The 23,362-nt window shown below is 32.9% G+C and overlaps 1 protein-coding gene across 8 annotated transcripts in view; it reads left to right on the forward strand.

The window, feature by feature from the left end:
* Positions 1–23,362, forward strand: part of GRIA2 (glutamate ionotropic receptor AMPA type subunit 2) — a 178,232-nt gene that overhangs the window by 74,209 nt on the left and 80,661 nt on the right. For all 8 annotated transcript variants that reach the window (XR_008912922.1, XR_008912921.1, XM_001375094.5 and 5 more), the window contains exon 3: positions 17,476–17,715. Coding sequence is in view for 6 of the 8 variants with exons in the window: in XM_001375094.5 (XP_001375131.2) it covers positions 17,476–17,715 (240 nt within the window). In the remaining 2 variants the exon portion in view is untranslated. The remainder of the gene's footprint in view (positions 1–17,475; positions 17,716–23,362) is intronic.

Consider the following 23,362-nt stretch of genomic DNA (forward strand, 5'->3'; position numbering starts at 1 on the left):
AGAATCTTTCTTCTTTGAACTCGTTTTAAAATGTCAGTTATTTATGGAATTTTTCAAACTGGATGACCCAGATAAATGTAAAATTAAGCATGTCCAAAACAGAAGTCTTTATTTTTGCCCCCAAATCTACTTTTCTGCCAAACATCTATATTTCTTTTCATAACAACAGAATCCTTCCAGTTTCATATGTTTATAGCCCGAGTTTCCTCTGCTACTTACTTTTCTTTACTATATGTATCCAATCAATTGTCAAATCTTGTATTCACAATATCTGCTCCATCTGCACCCTTCTCAAAGCTAACACAACTGTCATCTTAAGTGAGGTCCACATCATTTCTTACCTGGGATTCTCTATCTTAGTTCTCTTCCTACTCTAATTCACTCTCCAAAAGTCAGGAAAATAATTTTATTGAAGTGTAAGAGAACATTTTGCTTCCCAACTCAATATACTCCAGTGATTTCTTGTTGCCTCTAGCATAAATTATAAATTTCTTCATATGACTTTTAAGATTGTTAAATGGTCTTTTCCTTCCCTTCTCCATTTCTCCAGCCTCACTTTATATTACATCATTTCCCAAAACTTAAACTGGTTTCTTTGTTGTTCTTCACAACTGACATTTTCTATCTCCTACACCCATGTCCCATGCTTGACATAATATCCTGCCTCATCTCTATCTCATACAATTCCTTATTCCTTTCAATTTCAACTCAAATATTCCTTCTAAGTGAATTATTTTCAGCAATTAGTTCTCTATTTCTTTAAAATGCTTTAATATTTATTATTTACGTACTGTACTTATAATTGATGTTTAATTATTTTCAATTATTTCTGACTTTTTGTGAACCCATTTGGAGTTTTCTTGGGAAAGATACTCAAGTGGTTTGCCATTTCCTTCTCTGACTCATTTTTACATGCATGATTAAGTTACTTGCCCCAGGTTACTCAGTAAGTATCTAAGACCAGATTTGACCTCATTGTATATAGTTTTCTTATCATATATGTTTCAATAATGATTCCCACATCCTTTAGTATATTTGATAATCTCATAACTTTTAGGTGATACAGCAATGTTACTCTAATTCACATTTATCTATTTATTAGTATTTTGTATATTTTTCAAGTCAATGGTTTCTATTTGTTCTTTCAAAAACTACTAATTTACTTTTGCTGCTCCGTAAGGGTAATTCATCCTTCTTATCTTGTATCTGTATTTCTATCTAATGTGGAATGGTTCCTGATTTTATATATTTGTCAGTTCTTCATAGATTTTGGATATGCTTTTATCAGATTTATTTAATGGAATTATTCTTATCCATATGTTTTCCATTTTATGTGATTCACTTTTTTGTCATTTCTGATATCCTCTATAGTTTTCTTATTACAAACCCTGCCTATCCATAATTATGGAAGATAAACTCTTTCCTTCTCCATTTTAAAAATGGTTGAATTTTTAATATTTAGGTATATACATTTGGAATTTATAGAGGTAGGATTTGTAAGATGCTGATTTAAACTTTTTTTTTTACTTGAGAGATTCTTTGTAGTCCATATTAAATACGTCATCCCTTCCTCAGTAGTTTTGTTACAAGGGAATCACTTTAAAAGACTGATATATATTAATTTAAGGTCGCCAAGGAATTCAGCTATGTAATTCCTAAATGAAAACTCAAGTTTGCAGTCAATCTTTTATGGAGTTTAATTACAATAGGAGGAAGAAAGGAATTAGAGATAGAGAGAGAGAAAAAGGGAGAGAAAGGAATAGGGCTTAAATACCCCTTCTGTTTAGGCTGGGCCAAAAGGCCCAAGCCCTTAGATAGCTGGGGCAAAGAAAGGAGATCAGTCCCTATTACTCAAGTGACCAAAATGGAGAAACAGTCTCAGAGGCCCCCACCTTCAGCTTCCTTCAGAGCAAGCTTCTCAGAGTACACTGCCACTACTCCGACCGACTCCTCAACCACCCCCAGTCTCCAGACCCCCCTGATCTTTAAGGAAACCATCCAAGTTGCCTCCCCTCAGTTCTCACATCTACCAATCACTGTCCATCAATTTCCCTGTGCCAATGGAGGCTCTAGCTTAACCCAGGACCGCCCAGAGGCTTTGCACATGTCTGTTGAAGGTCATATTTTCAAATGATTAAATCTTTGCTCCTTTGCTACAGCCCTTTCTAAATCCTGTTAACCTGAGTAGGGTAGAGATTGGAATAATTAAATTTTGATCTATGCTGCAGCCCTTCCTCAATCCTGTTAGGACTGAGTAGGGTGGAGATTGATTCCAAGTATCTCCATTGTATCAATTCTAAAATCAATCATGACTCAAAGAAATTCCTGTTCTATGCTTAAGCATAGGTCAAAGTCCTTTCCATTGTTCAGCAAAAGGTTTCTGTCCTAAAGTAATCTTAAGAAGGGAAGAGAAGGAACCTCCCATGCCAATGGGGTTCCCATTCCAATAGACTATCAGTAAGAAATTTTCCAAGTATGAAATATCCCAATGGTGAAATTTCCAACATTTATAAGTCTAAGGAATTTTGAGGTTTACAGTTTGAATCATTGGGTTTATCTGAATCCCAGTTTTATGATTATTTGTTTTGTCTCTTAATTATTTTGGTAGCTAAGGAGCACAATGAATTAATCATGCTATCTGGACTTAAGAAAACCTGAATTTGAATACTGCCTCTTACCCTTATGAGCTCTGTGACCTGCACAAGTCGTTTAACCTCTCTTTGTCCCTGTGTCCTCAATTGTAAAATGGGGATAATAACACTTGTCTTATATACTTATTGTGAAGATCAAGTAACATATATGAAAGGTTTGCAATACTTAAAAGTAAAATAAAAATGATATTATTTTTCATTTTATATTTAATAAGTTATTTTTAAAAATTAAAAATTAAAAAGTTATTTTAATCAATTGCCAGGTAATTTTAATAACTTGTGCTTTGTAGCAGAGTTAGTTGGTCATTTGGTAGGCCCAATCCCCTCCAACATTTTTTCTTGATGTCCCTTGATATTCTTAACCTTTGATTTCTCCTAATAAGTTTTCTTACCCACCTGCCCCATTCTATGATTTCTTTGGCAATTTTATTCCTTTAGAATTATTTGGTAAACTAATTTAGGTAGTCATTTGGTATTGATTTTGTTGATATCAACTTGCAGCAGATATTTCTTGAATATTTCTCATCCTTTTTTTCAGTATAGAGTGCTTAAAATTGCATTCATGTAAATTTCAAGTGTATTTTGGTAAGTTGATTCACAAATATTTTATTTATTTCATAGTTATGTTAACAGAATCTTTATTTTCTGCTGAGTTTTATAACTAAGAAGCAGAAAATGGATAATTTTGTAGATTTATTTCATATTTTTATTGCTCAAGTCATTAATTTTTTTCTGTTGTTGACTTCTGGATTTCTATAAATAAGCCATTGTGTCACCTGCAAATAAAAATGATTTTTCTCCCCTTTTTATTTTTTAATTGCCTTATTAATATAGGTAGCATTCTGTTACTATGGTAAATAATAGTAGAGAACATTAGATCCTTGCTTTATCTTTATAAGTGATTTTTCTATTTCTATTTTTCTTTCTCTGTTATTTTTTTCTAAATTTCTATTCTATTCTTCTTTATATATCTTAAATACTACTAGTTCTTGGTATGATATGTTTTTGACGTGGAAAGAATGATTTTATAAATGCAATGTTTTATAATGTTATAATAAATGGATACCATTTTAAAAGTTTTTTTCTACATGTTAATGTAATAATGGTTTTCTATTTGCATTATAATGATATATTTCATTTTTTATGTTAAATATTATTTGTATTCCTGATGTTCATACTAAATAATTTAAAATATTGCTGTAGACTTGTTTATTGATTTCTTCATCACTAAGACATAATTTAATATACTCCTGCTAAAGACCATTACTTATTTTGGCTTATTGTTTTCATTCTCAACAATATTTCTCCTCAGTTTGAGAATCACAAACTTTTGGTTTTATAGAATCCATTTGGCAAGGTGCCTTTCCCTTTTTAGTTCTTAGAAGTTAATTTAACAAAGAATTTATTTGTTCCTTAAAATATTTGATAGAATTTGATAGGTAGGAATAGTAAATTGTTTCTTTGATAGTTCATTTTTTACTTGGTTTGTTTTATATTCTGAAATAGTATTGATTTTAGATTTTCTATTTCCTGTTCTGTAAATATTTTCTATTTTATTTATTTTATTTTTCATTTTTTCTCTTCATATAACTGAATATAGTAGTTTCTGTTTCTGAGGTTATTCCTTGTTTACACCTCAGATTTCCTCGGTGACTGGTTAGATCTCTTAAATTCCCTGAAATTCAATTTTTTATGTATAAGTTGATAACATTGAAACAAATGAGTTCTGATGCCCTTTCTGATTCCTGATCTATGATACTATGCTCAGCTATTTCATGTTGCCTTTTTCATTTTCTCTAGTCGTTGAAGGCACAATGTAAATGTGTTATGATTATATATTTTGACTATATATTTTTCCTGTTGCTTTGAGATCATGCTTGATGTTTGTTTTTTTTTCTTTTCAATTCAGATGGTATATCAAAATTTGAATATATTTGAAATATCCTAGAGTCCTTATATTTATTTCTTATTTGCTGCAAATTGTTGGGGTTTGTTTTCTTTAAAAAAAAATTTTAACCCTTACCTTCCATCTTAGAATCAATACTGTATATTGATTCTAAGGCAGAAGAATGGGGAGGGCTAGGCAATGGGGGTTAAGTGACTTTCCCAGGGTCACCCAGCCAGGAAGTGTCTGAGACCAGATTTGAACCTAAGACCTCCCATCTCTAGGCCTGGCTCTCCATCCAGTGAGCCACCAGGCTTCCCTCTGAGTTTTGTTTTCTAATCCATTCTGTTCTATGGAATAGTTTGTACATTCACATTAATAGTTATATAGCTACTTTATGTGATTTCTTCTCACTCCCTCTTTCCTATTGCAATTAAAAAAAAAAGTAATAGATGTTTGCAGTTTGTAATACTTAGAAAAGGCCAAAACTGCTTCATTTTACTTCACTTCTCACCCCAGACTTGAATCCTAAATATTGTCTTTCATTACCAGTTGCTCTTTAGCTATAATAGTTGGTTTGGCTAGAGGAAATGTCCTCTATAACACCACCCTCCTGAGCAAATGTTCCTTCTCTGCTTCCTATGTAGCCCAGTACCTTGTTTACATGATGATACTTCTATTATTATAATCTTTTTTTCTATTCATTTATTCATTTATTTATTTGTTTGTTTGTTTGTTTGTTTACCTCTCAGCCTGGCCATAAGGAGAAAATTCATATCTTCTCTCAATTGACTCCTACATTGATAGTTCAATAATCCACCAGTATATTCTAATTTTAAGAAAGAGCAAATTCCTCTTTTTACTTCTTCCTGGAGTGTTTGTTTCTTTTTTATTGTTTTGTTTTTTAACACCTCATTCCAGAAATTACTCTTTTCATTCTCTTTCTCAAGGAGTAGGACTTTAAAGGTACAATGTTATTTTTCTTCCTTTTAGCATATCAACACTAGTTCAACACTTAAGGGTTTTTTTTAACTTTTCTTAAATTCTTTTTGTTTCCTCTGGGTACAATTCAAACAGCTCCAGTTTTCTCAAGATTACTTCATTAAACTCATCTATCTTGTTAAATATCCATTTTCTTTCCCTATAGGATGATGCTCATCTCAGGGATGTTATTTTTTAGTGCAAGCTCCCTTTCCTTTGCATATTATATTACATTTGATTTCTTTTCTTAGAGTGATATACAGTCTTCTTTGATTGTTATTGGTATATTTCAGTATATGTTCTGATTCTTCCTAATAATTCTCAAAATTTTCTCCTTAAATGAGGGCTCTAGAGTTTAGTAATCATATTTCTTGGTAAGATAACAGATTCCTGTTCTGTAGAATCCATTGATCTTCACTTGGCCCTCTAGTTACATATTTCTGGAGGATTTTCTTTGGTCATTTCTTAAAATATAATATTCAGGGTTTATTTTTGTTTCATCATATTCTTTTGAGAGGCTATTACTTCTTAGATTATTTATATGAGAATTTCTATTCAATTCCTTTTTCTATGTAATATATCACATGTTCTTCCAATTTTACTGTTAATAATGGTAACAAATTATATTTAATTACATTTTCAGAGTACTTTACATACATTATTTGTACTTTGCAACCCTCTGAGATCATTATGCAAAATTAAACTAATAAAGGTTAAGTGCCTTGCCCATAACAATGTTCTTTCTGCCACACCAAATTGCCTTTCATACTCCCCGTTCTGTCTCTGTGCACCACAGAAATATTGATGAATGACATTTTGAAGATAATTGAAATTATTATGTTTTTTGCAAACAGTTCTGAAGAAGAAATAAAGACTAAATTCCAGGCATTTTCCCATTGTTGATATTCAATATAATTTCTAGAGAGGGATTTCCTTACTACTAAATCATTCTCATCAATGTTTATGTACTTGTTATATCAACTTATATTGAGGTACATTCAATAATAAAGAATACATCATAATAAAGATAATGTCAACATGAACATAAAGGATCAGATGCTAGAGAATTGTCATATTTTTAGTCAAGTAATATAAAGATGTTCTTAATTGTTTTTCCTCCTTGGCACAAATTTCTTGAGAGGAATATCCCTTCTGTGTATCCTTTTTGACAATACTAATTTTTTAAAAAAGGAAATAATAACTGTCAAATGGAGACACTTTGAAGTAATTTCCCTAATAATTTTGATTGTACTATCATAGTAATTATGACCAGGAGCTTGTGATCTATCTTTCATGGCTATTGTGAGCCCCTGAATGAATATTTGCTAGATCAGTTGACTTTTTTGAGAAACGGCACCAGTGAAGCAACTACAGTCATCATGAGGCGCAGACAGTGAGGAACGCAAAGACCTTTAATCCTCAGCTTTGACATAGATTGTTCTAGCAAGATGTTCAAAAGTGATGACTCCTCTATTTAAAAGAGAAGTCTTATTTTCCCCAACTTTTTCATCGAGTTGATTTAAAATCATTATGCTCCATGAAAAGTCTAGAGTGAACCATGAAGAGTGATAAGATAAAGTCTACATTTTCATTTTAGTCATGATCTAGAAAAAAAGTAGTACATAGTAAGCACTAGCTTTGAAGACAGATATAATAACGTGGGTCTGAATCTTAGATCTGACACTTTCAACCTGTGGGATTTAGTCAGCCAAAAAGCATTTATTCTATATCTAATATTTCAGATGCTACGTGTTAGGGAAACATAAACAAAAGAGGAAGGCAATTCTTGTCCTCAAGGAGTTTACTATCCAATGAGGGAATACATATGGTAGGGAACCAGAAAAGCAAGAGAGGGTAGGGGTGGAGAACAATTTTAGTCAGGGGTCTGGTGGTTTAATGCAGAGAATTAGAGATATCTGGTGTGTGGTTCTTCCCCAAAATTGAGGTTCCTGAAGAACTCACCATTGGGAGAGGGGGCTACAGGAGCAGAGTCATGAGACAGAGGAGGCATGGTGGGGGAAATAGTTTGTTGGATAAAATATTAAATCTCTGAGACTAAATTTATGTAAATTCATTGATTAATGTTTATTAAAGATTTTGCTACTATGTGCCCAGGACTGGGTTAAGTGCTAGGAATATGAAAAATGAAGAGTCTATGTTCTCAAGGAACTTACAATATAATGGGAGAAGATAATGCACAAATGGAAGCTGTAAAGGATTATGCAACAGAGAGTTTGGGGATATGATGTTCTATGGAGTTGAAAGCAAGCTGGGATACTGATGGAAAAATGGAGAGTTGTACATACACACAAATGCACATATATGATGAGTTATATTTTGAATATAGATAGATAACTTGTAATTGCAAAGCATGTGAAATTAAATTCTCCAAGAATTATTAAAAATGAAATGAACCATGACATTTATATAATGGAAATCTAGAACATAGAGATATCTTTTAAAATAGATAAATATGCTTAATACAAATAGATTGGAGAAAGAACTGTATAAATAGTTTTCAGAAAAAAATGGGGGGCAGCTGGGTAGCTCAGTGGATTTAGAGTCAGACCTAGAGATGGGAGGTCCTAGGTTCAAATCTGGCCTCAGACACTTCCTAGTTGTATGACCCTGGATAAGTCACTTGACCCCCATTGCCTAGCCCTTACCACTCCTCTGCCTTGGAACCAATACAGAGTATGGATTCCAAGATGAAAGGTAAGGGTTTAAAAAAAGAAAAAAAAAACAAATGGAAAAGAATTGTATATACACTTACTATAACTACCTTCAAAGGAAAAAAAAAACTAGGAATGAATGAAGAAAAAAGAGAAAGACATGACCAGTGAATTACTAATAAAATTTTGTGGAAGTACTTATTTTAGGCAGAAATTAAATTTTGAACGAGCCTAAATGTAATGCATGGTACTTAGTTTTACTATTTAAAATTAAGGCCTTTGAATTTTATTATTAGTTCATTGGTGATGCTTGAAATTGCCATTTTATTAGAGCAGAAGCTATATTTTAAAGTGTTAAAGAATGGGTGGGTGATAAGGTAATAGGAATAAGAATTGTGGAATATTGTTTGGATGTTTGATGGTTAATGGAAGAAAAAAGAAAAAAAACTTATTTGGTATTTCTTTCTCTTGGGAAAAAATGCCCAACTGAAGGTCAATAAATACTAATAATGCAGTATTACAGATTAGAGAATTTCACATAAGTTATGCTAATGAAGGTGCTATTTCCCTAGTGAAATCTATACTACTGCAGATAGACCCTGAAGAATCTTCAAATAGACATGTGTCGAGGGTTTTAGGAATGGAGAGAAATAATGCAAGAGTGATATGTGCCCTGTCATTATCCCTCTTTCTAAATAGAGGTTTGCAATTCTCCAGATAGTGCTGTTGGTGCCAGACAAGAAGTGAACAGAATGACCCAGGCGATAAAGATGTGCTTGCACTGCCTTGATCAGCACTGTTATTGAATTTTGTCATCTGGGCTTATGACAGAAACTGAATAATCAGCAAGATATTTACACCCATGAGATTATCTTTTCTCTCATTTGACCTAAAGTGTCTTCTGAAAGGATTTGTCTTTGCTGAGTTCCTCACCACCTGATATTCAACCTGTAATTAAAGTAGCATGACGCAGTGAAAGCCTCTTTACTCCTTAGTGATTAGATATGAGATTGCATTTCTCTAGACATAAGTACAATGATGTGACTAATCTGTACACTGATTCCAGACCTTCTTAAACTGCCCTAAAGGATTACTAGATACATTGAAACTAGAAAGGGAAATTGAAAGAGCATCCATTCCATTCCCCTGCCTCCTGGCATGTCATATACAAGAGAGGTAACGTGGATTATGGTGTGTTCTTTAAAGTAAGTATGACAGAAGGGATATATCCAAAAAGATTTTATTTCCTTCAGACTCACTCTCTTGAGTTAACTTTATGCTCATTCTAATGATGATGCCATTATTCACTCTATTTTCAGAATCCCTCTTTTAGAATTGCTTTTGGAGTATCCAGCAAATTTTTCTTTCTATAGTGGTGCCAAGTCTTCATACCATGAGGATGTATTTTATTTTTTAGAAATAGGTAGAAATCATTTGGAGCCGGATATGCTGAATAAAGTGGGCCATCAAATAGGATAATAACATTTTGCTTTGTTTTGTGAATGAAAATAACAATAAAAACAAAAAACCCTCCAACAGTGGTGTAATGGGTCTGATGTTTTTGACTAACATGATATGAAATGTCTTTTCTAGCTATACAATTGATTCTTCCTTTGTGACTTGTATCCCATATTGAGAAAAATCTCTGAGAGGTATTCATTCTCAAAATGATTTGAGCACTGATATCATCAATGGAATATATGCCTAGCCTCTCAAAGGGACAGTTTGAAGGAAAATACTCATTTTTATTTGTTATATTTGTTAATTTAAAAAAGGATTTGTAATTTCATTGATGTATACAAATGCTTCTAAAACTTTTTATCCTCATGTCCCCTTCATACACTTTACAAAAATTGAAGACTACCAGACTTTTTGCTTATTTTGATTATATCTATCAATTTGTCTGTTAGAAATGAAAGCACTTTAATTTTAATATTAAAATAATGATACACACATATATACATACACACACATATATGTATATATACACACACACACACATATATATATATACATATATATATATATATGACCCACAAGGTCTCTGAGCCTCCCTTTTAGAACTATTTGTATATGTAATCTTCTGGGAATCTTTATTGATTGTATTATTGTATCTATAAATGCTCAACAATTTATTTTCTTAGAGAGTTTCCTTAGGCACTGATAGGTTGTCCACCCTCATATAGCCAATATGTGCTAGAGAGAGGAACTGAACACAGGTATTCTAAACTCTAAGGCTAGTTCTTTACCCTCATTACCAGGGTGTCATTAAATATATTGTTATGTTTGTCAATAAAAGAAAAACAAATTCACTTCTTTCAGCATCTTTGTAGGGAAACTAATTTTTTTCAGAATTATAGGAGGTAACCAAAACATTTTAAAGTGTACCCTCCCTCAATGAATAGTTCCAAAGATAAAAATAATTAAGAATTTATCTCCAGTTAAAAGTATGACTTGGAATCCCTTAATTTCAATAAGGACATAGTAAAGACTTAAATAAAATGTTAACTATTTAAAGATTTTAAAGGTAGATACAAAAGAGTCTAAGATAAAGTAACCCCAAATCTCAGAAAACACGTGTCCTTAATCTCAGGAATCTACTATTTCCTTCTCAATATCAGTGTACTCAATAACTTTGTCATTTTGAGATAGAGATTTACATATTAACAAACATGTCACAAAAGCATTAGGCCTAAAAGGACATGAGATACAAAATAAATGGAACTACCATCTTTGAAATGACTTGACATTTAGCTTGGACATCTCCAAGAGTACACTAATGCAAATTAGTGTGAGAAGACAGCAATGTGTAAACAGAATTGGTAACTGGGACTGTCTCAAGAGGACTACTTTCAATTGGGACTGACTAAGTGGCAAAAACTGTAGTAAGAAAACCTTTCCAAAAAGAGAGTGAGAGAAACTGGAACATAACAGAGTATTAAAAAGCAGGGCAGATTTAATGAATCTCATAAAAGAGTGTCGTCCTTTATCAAGATGTGAACTGCATATCTATTGGGCTTACGATATGAAGAAGGAAATATGCCTTTAATAAAAGAAATTGTCTGCCACTTCCATAAATGAGGAGACTGTAGAGAAACATGAAAGAAAACAGAACTGGAGAGAATTATATGCCAGGAGCCTGTGACAGCAGCAATTGCTAGTTTCTGAACAATCCACAAGACATATACATAATGAGATCCCACTGCAGGGTTTACCTTGGAGGTAATGATAAAGGATTTTTTTCATCTATATGAGGGATGGATGCCATCACCAAAATGTTAAAAGTTATTTCCAATCTGTACAATGGCAATAAATAATCATGGAAATGGTTAAATGTTAGATCTGATGGAACTATCTTCTGTGTGTGGATGTGTTTGTACACATGCATACTTCTCTCATGAATTTATATGTCTTGTGTCTTATGAATTTATAATTTCCCAAAATATAGGAAAATGCCTATGTAGAGAATTTTTATGAACACAGATGAGCAATTTGTCCTTTGCAACTTATAGTTAGTGAGTCTCTTAAATCACTGAAAGATTGTCTTGCCCAAGACAACAAAGGCAGTGATTTTTTTCATCTTGATGAAAGATTAATATTATTATTATTTGCATTGAAAATCATTTCCAATATATGTTATATTTATACACAGACAGTGTCAGCATATAATACAAAATTGGCTAAGTATCAAGTAACTTTCAGACTCACTGAGAACCCAAATATATAGTGTTAAATTTAATTGTGGTTGAGATTGAAATATATTAATTATGTGGTCACCAGGGATTTAATTTCTAAATCCCAAAATGAATTACTAAAGTAAATGTAATTTATGGTAGTTTATTTACAATAGAGGGAAGATATTAAGGAATGAGACAGAAGGAGAGAGAGAGAGAGAGAGAGAGAGAGAGAGAGAGAGAGAGAGAGAGAGAGAGAGAGAGAGAGAGAGAGAGATACCAGTTAGAAATTCTGAGCCCCAGCCAGGGGAAGAGAGTCTCTAGACCATGGGCTTTTCCAGGAGACTTCATGCCTCCAGAAAGGTGGGGTCACTAAGTCAGCCTTTCCCTCACCAACAGTGACTGTCTAAAAGGAAAAGCAGTCTGAGGTCTCCTGCATGAGTTCCTCCAGGGGTCCAGTTCCTCAAGTCCAACTCTGAGTCTGAGATCCTCCATCCAACTCAAAGCTCAAATTGAATTGAATATATCCCTTCTTCTGGCTTCTGGTCCTCTTTTAAAGATCTTTTTCTCTTGTGTCACCTCCCCTAAATTTCACGCCTACCAAACACAACAGAAGCTCCTCTCCAGGACTGCCCACTCTTTGGTTAGATTGTACCTTTTTGTGTTACTTAACACCTTTTTTGGTTAGTTCACACTTTGTAGTTACTTAACACCTTTTATTAGTTAAAATCTAAAATAGATTGTGGATTACAATTCAATTTTCTCAATAAAGGAAGAGCTAAGTATCTTCATTGTTACAATCAGGAGCTAAATCCAATCTTCACAATAGGCAAATATGCAATACACTTGTAATTTTGTATATATTATCAATATTTTACTATATTTTTATAAAATCACAAATCCTCAATAATCACCCCCATACGACTGATATATTTATTTCTTTATCATTCTATCTATTTACATTTGGGGACAAGTCTTTGAGAAGTTGTGTTTTGATTAAAATATAAGAAGTCCTTATGACATATATGCAGATATATCAATATATGTATCAGTATAAATTCATGTTTGGGTTGGTAAGTCTTGAAGACTTAGAATTTCATTAAAATATAGGAAAATCACAATTTAGGCACTTCTTTCATGAATGCAAATCATAAACTTATTTTCTGTAACTTATAATCAGGGCACTGGGAGTTTAAATGTTTTATCAAGATCACATAGGTAGTAAATGACAGAGAAAAGAAAGTCTCAGTCCTATGTCTTCTTGACTCTAAGGCCAGCTAATGATCTATCATAAAACTTTCTGTCTTTCAATTTATCAAATATGAAATGATGTCAAAGAAAGATAATTATTCGATTCCACAAAAAAATCCATTTAAAATGTGGAAGACAAGTGATGAAATGTGAGATAAAGATTGCGAGGTGTTTGTTCACTATAGAAAATACAAATCATATGAACATATTCTTGAAAGGCCAGAAAACTAAGACAAATAAAATCAAGGGGCATGGAAAGAGATTATAACATAGGTGAGAAATTAGACAACCAGGGCACTGGCAAAGGGATCTTCAGCCATATATGTCAATCAATCTCAGAGGATATTAAAGTTCATTCATTATTCTTTGTTTGAGGATTGGGTTCCATTTAGTTCTAGTGTATGTATTAATCATGAAAATAATCTATTTTAATAAAAACCTCATGCATTCTAAACCTTCTCTTCTATCCCTAAGGTGTTACAAAGCATCCTTTCCTCTCACTCGCTTATCTAAAGATGCTGCCTCCAATTTAGCTGGCAGAAAATAGAAAAAAATTAGTCTATTCATCAGAGACTCTCTCTTCCCATATCTCTCTGACGTTATCATCCATGCTATTCTCCTTAATTCTGGTCCTGGAGGAAGAAGAGTCATTTTCCTTGATAAATCCCCAAACTCTTCGTGCACATTTTATCTCCCAAATTCAAGCTCAACATATATGAAACAGACTTAATTATATATATTCTCCTCTTCCAATCTTCCCTGTTATTGTCAAGATGCCAGCTTTTACCCACTCACCCAGTTATACAACCATGTAACAGGTTGTCATCAACTGTCACATTGTCTATTGAAATAACTTTCTAAGTAGTCTTCCTGACATTTCTCCCCACTCCAATCTATCTTCTTTCTAGCTGCTAAAATGATTTTTACTAAAACATATAACTGACAATGCACACCTCTCCTACCTTTTCAATAAATTACAATGCTCCTTTATTACTTCTAGGATCAAAGATAAAGCCTCTTTGTCTTTTTTAATTTTCTTCATATTATAGACTTTTTGGACTTTTCAAGTTTTTTGTTTTTATCCCTCTATCTCAGACTGATCTATTTGCTGTTCTGCATACATGATGATCCATTTCCCATTTCTTTGACTTTTTACTAGCTGTCCCTTGTACCTATAAAAATTTCCTCTTTACCTCCACCACGAGAAACTTTGGTTCCTTTCAACACAGCTCAAATGCTACCTTCTTTAAGAGGTCTTTATTGTTCCCTGAGCTGCTGATGACTGACTTATAGTCTTAGCCTGAAGTATTTGAAGTTCAAGAGACTTGGACAGGGTCACATAACAAATGTATTTAACAGCCAAGCCTTGGACCTACAACTTATTAACTCCAAGACTGATTATCTACAATGACAAACTGATTCTTGACAAAACAAAATGATAGTTTTAATATAGCCCTTTAAAGTTTTCAAAGCACTCTCTATGTGTTATCTCATTTGATTAGCTCCAAAATAAAGTACTATTTGTTATCACTCTTTGTGGAAGTTATTTTATAGCTTGCGTTACTTTTGGTCTCATTGGTTGGTTAACAAATATTCTTAGTAAGAATCTTGTGGCTTTTCAGAAATAACATTACTATTTGGATTTTAATGGTCCTGAACCCCATGGTTCCATTAATAGTTTTGCCAGGCATTTTTTCAAGAGTGGAAAATTTGAGGGTCTCTGGTAATCACAAGAAAATGTAACAAACTGCATTGAGTTCCAAATTTGATTTCACTGCTACTTAATGAATGATTGGGCAATGGCATACATCTCTTGGCATACATCTCTTTGCAAACAATTCCATTTATTTGTTTATTTATTTTTATCTATTTATTTACTCTTTCATTTTCTTTTCAAAATGAGAGTACAGTAATACTTAACTTTTCTTCATTTAAAAGATTTTGCAAGAATTAGTCATGTAGTAATTTGGAAACTGCCTACATCAGAATAAAATAATAGTCAACATAGTAGCAATATTTTAATCGTCTATCATCAGTGGGGAATCAGGAAAGAAATATTCTCCATTAATGACATTTACAGATTATTGAAGCCCACCCCTTCAAATTCTAAGCATATAATTTTTATTGACTTGTTTTGAAGCAAATCTTTGAAATATATTTAATGTCTCTACTTTATCACACTAGGGATATGAAACATTTGATTTTCTTAAGGAAAAAGATTTTGGATTTTCAGCTTTAGTTGTGGAATGTTACAGAAATGTCTTTAGTATCCAAGAAGACATATAGGCTCCTTTATTTTTATAATACATGGCTCTTGACTGTTATATTTCTTAGTAGTTGTTTCTGCCATCTCCCCTGTACTATTAACTGTCACTTTCCATGACTGTCAAAGTTTCCATTAACAACTCTCTTATACAATACTTAGAAGTTTTGTTATTTCTCTCAAGGTTCATTCCTTTGTTCTATGATTGATCAAGGTTACTAGAAATCAGACAGCTGGATAAATGGAGAATAATTGTATGCATTTTTAGAGTATTTTTGCTATTAATTTAATAATCTAGTGGCATAGTAATACTGATCACTCTGCTTGCAGGAAATGCACCCATTTCTCTCTACCTCTCTAAATTCCAGTCATTGCTTAAAGTCTCATCTCATTCCCACTCCCTATAGAAAGTGTTTCCTATGTATATTACTCCAATGTATGTTAATTCTTTGCTTCTTTGATTTCCTATTGTATTTACATTCAGTATCACATCATTTAGCCATGACTGTCCTCTAATTGTTGTGGTCCTCCTCAATTAAACTAGATATACCTTGGAAGTAAGGATCATATTTCATATCTGCTTCCCTTTTAAGAAGTAGCATGGTGTAGTAGATAACCTGGAGCCTGAAAAACATAGGTTCAAAGACCATCTCTCACATGGACTTACTATGGCAAGTGTCTTAGAATGTCTCTTGGTAGGCTTCTTTCTAAGAATATAAATGTCAGAGAAAGTATAGACCTATATTGAAAGAGGGACATTCTTCATCTGGGAGTTCCTCATACTAATGATATCTAGATCCAGTCTGTATTGCTATCTTTGTTTTCTTTATATCATTTAGAGGAATACTCAAAATGTTGACAGAGCAAATTGTATAGTTAAAAAATATTGAACCCCTAAAACTACACTACCCAAAATTCCTTTCTCTATTACCTAGAATCCTTTTCCCTTTTTCCTGTGCCTTCATGTTTGCATGGTCATGTTTGTATTTAAATTTGCTATAATTCCGCCCTCATTCTCTTCTCTTTCCTTCCATGATCAGGCTGGGTTTAGGTAGTTATTTTATTTTAGTTATTATTAATAAAAATTTTAAAATATAATAGTTATTGAATATTAATTTTAAAACCCACAAAATATTGTTTAATTGATCAATTTTTAAATGAAAAGTACAATTTTGTAATCCTGTGGGTCATTCAGTTTACTCTATATTAACATTCAATTTTATATTCATATATGTATATTATTTTTAACTTAATAAACACCAAATAAAATGGGTGTTTTCTTCTATTTGATAGAACTGGGAAAAAACAATTACATGAGAAAATGAGAAAATGTTTATTTTTTATACCTTGTAAACAACATTTCAGATTTGAAGTCAAAGAAGGAATGTTTATTTATTTATTTTTGGGCCCTGTGTCACTTTATTGGGCCCAGGATAGAAGTTTAGTGGCCATTCATTGGCCCAGGCCCAATGTTGGTCAACATGTAAACTTTGACCTTTTCCCTTTCTGTAATGGCTAAAATTAGTTTCTAGTAATAAGAGTATTATGTTTTTAGAGGTTTATTAAAGATTAAAAATTAAAGAAAATACAAAATAAGAAAGTATGTGTCTAGGCCCAGAGAGCCCATTCACAACCACTTACCTTGCCTGCTAGGTAGAGAGCTGCGTGTACTAAGAAGCAGAAGTAGGAAGAGCACAAGCAGTAGGCGGAGTCCCTTTAAATAATAATTTGTAATCTCACACTCACGGAGATTCAGGGAGATTAGAGGGCAATTTAGGAACTCGCAAGGACTTCTGGGGATTGAAGTACGGGGTTCAAATCTCCATTTTTACATTCTGACCTTAGCCAGTTTGCTCTTCTTCATGCAATCTGGTGGTCTCCCATTCCTCAGGGATTTGTCATGTTGTTGTTGACCTTGTGCAGATATTCAATCAACTTTATCACCACTGTAGCTCAGAACTCTAAGATCAGGTAATCCTCTCATTTCAATGTCCTGAAGGAGGGAGTTTAGGTGGGTTCCATCACAGCTAATGGAACATTAGATTTCAATAGAATCATGAAAATTCCTATAATGACTCTGTGTTTCTTTCTCTCCTAGTCTGCTCCCAGTTTTCAAGAGGTGTCTATGCTATTTTTGGATTTTATGACAAGAAGTCTGTAAATACCATTACATCCTTTTGTGGAACTCTTCACGTCTCCTTCATTACTCCCAGCTTCCCAACAGATGGGACACATCCATTTGTCATTCAGATGAGACCTGACCTCAAAGGAGCCCTTCTTAGCTTGATTGAATACTACCAGTGGGACAAATTTGCATACCTTTATGACAGTGATAGAGGTAAGAAACCATTGGTCTTGTTGGATTGGGGAAAGTACAGCTTGCCTTACATTTACATTGATATTCTTATATTATTGAATTAATGATATATGTATATATAATTTGAATAGTTCTAGAACAAAAGATAAATAACAACTGGAATGCATATCTTAATGTTATAGTCATTCCACAGTTTTAGGGGAATTCTAATTGGAAACCTGTGGATTTTAGCTTATTGATGTAACTGTCTACATACCTGAAGCATATTGATTCAAAGTGAAAATTATAGCAGGCCAATCAGATATTTTGCCCATAACACCAAACTTATATATATATATATCTGTACATACATATATATATATATATATATATATATATGTATGTATACCTGGAATTTTCCCAAATGTTGCAGATATTGTACATTGGATATTATGAAGCTTCAACTAAGAATTATTACATAATGAATAAGATGATGACTACTGAAAGCTTTACAAAAAAATTAAAATAAGCTATTTATATGTGTGTCTATCTAAAAAGATCTTAGAGAGGAACCTTGACACATTGGATAGTTAATTGACTTTAATATTAGGATTTCCTAGACTCAAGTCTCACTTCAGGCACATAACAACTCCATGACCTTGGCAAGTTGCCTTACCTCTCAGTATCCTGAGGAAATCTAGAAAATGATCACTGCAAGAAGAGTAGCTCATCTGCATCAATGAAGAGAATTTACATATTAGGGAATTCACTACACTAATGAAATCACCATTCTCAGTGTGTATATATATATGCACATATGTATGTGTATTAACACATAATATATGTGGATTGACTTACATGTATGTATGCACATATCAGTTCATAGAGACATAGATATGGATATGAGAATATCTTTCTCCTTCCATCTCTTCCCCCAACACCCAGTCTCTCTCTTTTCATTTCCCTACTTCTTCATTTGTCTGTTTCTTATCTCTATTGATTCTGTCTACAAGATATAGATTTCTCCAACTTTTTTCTAATATTTCTATTTTTATGTCTAATTTCTTTCTTTCTATGTATATAGTTCTAAACACAAATATACATATACAAATACATGAACATATATATGATCCTACCCATATACATACTTACATGTATAAACATTACCTATATCCATTTCTCTTGACATGCATTTATGCACATACATATACATATGCAAATATGCACATTTAGAAATCTCCCTCTCTCCTCTCTCTTTCTCTTCTCTCTCTGTCCCTATCCCCCTTCTTATTCTTTCTCTCTCTCTCTCTCCTTCTGTCTCTCTCCTTTTCTCTGTCTCTGTCTCTGTCTCTCTCCTAGGTGATCCGAGCTTATTGTTTTAAAGAAGTACATGATAGGTTATGGACACCAGGATATTTAGGTATAGTATATATAATTATTTGGGATAGACCTATGATTTATTGGCATAAGAAACTCCTTATGAGGAAGTGATTTTTCTCAGAACTTCATAGTTGTAGCATATTGCCTGGGGTCCTGAGAGGTGCTTTGACAGAAACCAAGTCAAGGCTCTATATTAAGTGAGCCAAGGTGGTTTTTTACAAAGGGTAAACTGTTCCCCAGCAGGCTTCCTTTGTTGATGAGGTTTCTGGAACATCAATAATTCCAAATGGAAAGTGGAAACTGTTCTTGCCACAAATTAGAACATCTAGGCTCCTATCAAGGGAGGAAAAGATGGCAACTGTCACTTGATTCTCCATTGATCAATAAGTTGACTACATGGACCAAAATCCTCACACTCATGAATACTTAATAAAGGCATCACATAGGATTCTCTGGCGTCCTTCTGGCCCTGGAAATGATGACATTTCACTTAATAACCAGTACTTCATCTCAAAGAAAGTGTGTCAACAACTTTCTCAATCTTCTTGCTATTCTCTTGGGGCAGACTAATATATGGAATCATTTAGATCAAATGCTGATTCCAAGGTGACATATTTTTCTGAAGCATTCATTTTACAAATGTGAAGTTAATGTTTTTATTGCTCAGCATTTGCCTCCTTCTCTTGCTTTTTGCCATCTCTTTTATTCTTTGCAGCCTGAAAAGCTTTACTGTGAAAGAGGGCATGGAAGGCATTGGCAAATAGAACTCTCCTTTGAAGTTGAACTCAGATGAGAAGTGCTTTAATGGAGGAATTCGTAATATTTCTTACATATTCATTTTCGTTATTTTTAAAATTGATGTTGGAAACTCTTGGTTAGAGTGTTCCTTTACTAATGGAGAGAAACTTTCCCTTTTGGAAAGACCAAATAAATATTTAAGTGTTTTTGTTGTTCAGTCATTTTTTTAGTCATTCTTTATGACTGACCCCATTTGGGATTTTCTTGGCACAGATAGTGAAGGAGTTTTGCCATTTCCTCCTGTTCTAGCTTATTTCACAGACTGGTAAGATCTAAACTATTTAAGTATGTAAATACAACTGAACTCAAGCTCAAGCTCAGATATTGCCACAATAGACGGAAGTTGAAACTAGTCATATACTAAAAAACAAACAAACAAAAAACCCTTAATATTCTTTCACTTAATCTAAAGATATTGTCAAGTAGCTTTTAATAAGTTTTGATTTGAGCATTATGGTAGTGGGACTTGTTTCCAAAACCTTTCTCAAAAGTACTTCAAAAAGAACTATCACAAAGCAATTGGTAAATGCCTGACATCCTCTACATAGTGAATTATTTGTCTCTTAAAAGTCAGGGACTTTTTTCTATCTCTTTGCTTCCTTTTCCTTTGGGTCACATTTCAGATGAGAAAGCTAGTTTTTTTTTTTAATTTGTTTTAGAACCTATTTTAAAAAGACAGGAAAAGTACAGCATAGCAATCGTTATTCTCTTTCAGTCACATTATCTCTGACAATGACAATGAGGGCACATGGCCCTGCTCCTTGAAGTCAGTCCAAAATTTTAAGGATCTACTCCCCCTCCTAAATCTGAGTTTCTCTAATTAACCAGTTATAGAACTAATGCAACAATTCAACAAAATTTTATTAAGTACCTACTAGGTGCCACATGTTATACATTGGGAATACAAAGACCAATAGAGATATAGATAAAATGTATTGTTCCTTTCCTTAAGGAGCTTACATTCTATCTATTAGGTTAAATAATATAAATTCTTAAATATATTCATAATATGTAATTTGCTATATTACAAAGAAAAAATTAGGCCATTTCCCCAAAATTCAAAATTCATGTGGTCTCCTCTTATTTTGTTATTATGAAACATAGTGAATTAGATTGTGAATTCCTTGAGAGGAGGGACTGTCTTACTCTTGTTTGTAGGCCCAATATTTAACAAAGTGCTTTGCACATAGTAGGGACTTAATGAATGCCTTATTCATTCATTTCTTTGTTTTAAATAACTTAATATTAACTTATTTATACAGTTCATGATTTTATAGAAATTGATCTTCCCACTTTTCAGCCTTCATTTTTTTCTTTCTTTTCCTTTTTAGATTTTTTGGTATCCTAGATCAGTGTTTAGTTATAGGCAGCAAATTGTAGTGATACAGAAGCCTGGCAATGGAGTCAGAAAAATCTACACACAAGTCCTACTTCTTGCATGTATTATACATGATTACTGTGATCCTGTGACCAAATTATTCAATCATTATAAACTAGGAACCTTTTTCCCCCCAAAACTTTATTTAATTAGATGGTTTAGAATATTTTTCCATGGTTACAACTCATGTTCTTTCCCTACCCTCCTCCCAGCCCCCTCCTGTATCTGACACACAATTCCACTGGGTTTAAAATATGTTATTGATCAAGACCCATTTCCATATAGGCAACTTTTTAAGATTATAAATAACGAAATTAGTTGCTAATATATGGGGAATTTCTGCATCAAGGATTTATCATACTGATAAAATGAAAAATTTGGGCCAAACAGAATGTACCATATTGTTTGAGTTTTTTTTTGGCATAATCTAGGAAGGATAAGAATACTATTAATCATATTTATTCTGTATAATTTTTCATTCATATGTATTAAGTTTTTCATTGTGTTAATGTGAGAGAAACTAGAATGAGAATCATCCTAAACATTTTATCATGATCTAGGTTGCCTGAATCAACAAAAACTCAAAAACTTGCCTAGTCGGGATGAATCCATTCCAGTGCTTCCAATGTGATGGTGGTTTACTTAACACTGTATCATTAACTAACTATGTGTTAAGTTCAATTGTTTCATCTTGCTGAATAAATTTAAGTATAGACAGCACTTAAAATTACAGAAGCTAAGGACTAAGCCTTGGTCTCCTTGCCTGGGTTATAACTATGCTTGCACCATTTTCATATGATATTATTAATCCTAAGAATTCATTGTGAAAACTTAACAATAATAAATTGGAAGATCATCCTTTAAATATTTTAGCATTCAAATAAGATAATCGTTTCAACTATGGTGCATATTTAATGTTATCCTTATTAGTTTTGTATCTGTTCCTAATATATAGAAATGCTAGAGCTGATGTTCAACATTTCTTGAGGAATCGTAATTGGGATCCTGTGGTTAAAAAGTATAAAATTAAAAAGGAAGAATAATATTAAAACTGGAAGAGACTTACTTTATACAAGAGGAAATGACTCCAAAATTTCACACAAACTCTAATAATGTAAAGCTAAAAATAAAATCAAGGCTCTTCCTTTTTATCATATATACTGTATTCTAAGCTTTATCAAGAACCCACATAATAACAAACTCAGAGCAGTCCTAGTAGAGTAACAAGAATGCCAAACTTAGAGTAATGAAGGCCTTGAGTTGAATCTCACTATCTACACATACAAGCTGATAACCCTGCATCAATCATCTAACCTTTCTATGACTGCTTTTTTTTTGTCTGTAAAATGAGAGAGTTGGATTTAATGATTTCAAAGGCCCCTTAGAGCAGAGTTCCAAACATGAGCCCACTATTGGCACCATAGTCAGCCAGCAACGCTCTTAAATGTAGCCAGAAACGTATTAGAAAAGTATTTCAGTGATATTTAACAAAATTGAAAAAAAAAACAAAATAAAAGACTACAGATAAGATTAATATGTGGGTCATACTTGTTTATAGTTTAGTGGTCTCCACTTGGGTTTGTTTTTAATAGCATGCTCAAAGAGTTCTAGGTCTATGATCCTTTGATTCAGTCCTAAAAAAAGTTTGCACTCTGAATTCTAAAATGTGTGTGCAGATGAGCTAATTTTTTAATCTCTTCATAAGATGTAACTTATGTGCTAATACTTCCTGCTTATGCTGTTTTTATGGTGATTTTGGAGCTTTTGGTTGATCACAGAATCATAGACTGTTAAAACCATATATTTAGAACTAGAAGATAGAACTTTGTAGTCAGAGTGGTGCAATCACTTCATTTTCCAGATAAAGAAAGTTATAGACACAGGTCTGAATGCTTTTGAAAAACTAGTTTTGTGGGCTTTCCAGGGCTTCTCCCTATAATCTTAACTCTAACCTGCTATCTCATAAAGAGAGCATTAGTGACTGTAAGGAATGGGGCAGGGTAAAAGAATTTGAATGACTAAATATAAACCATTACTGAGGGTGGGAGAGAGAAGAGGATACATCCCTCTTTGAACATATATTTCTCTGAGGGTGAATCAATATCATCATCTCCAATAATGAATGATAGGAGG

This window comes from Monodelphis domestica, chromosome 6 (assembly GCF_027887165.1).
Source record: "Monodelphis domestica isolate mMonDom1 chromosome 6, mMonDom1.pri, whole genome shotgun sequence".
In the NCBI taxonomy this organism is placed as follows: Eukaryota; Metazoa; Chordata; class Mammalia; order Didelphimorphia; family Didelphidae; genus Monodelphis; species Monodelphis domestica.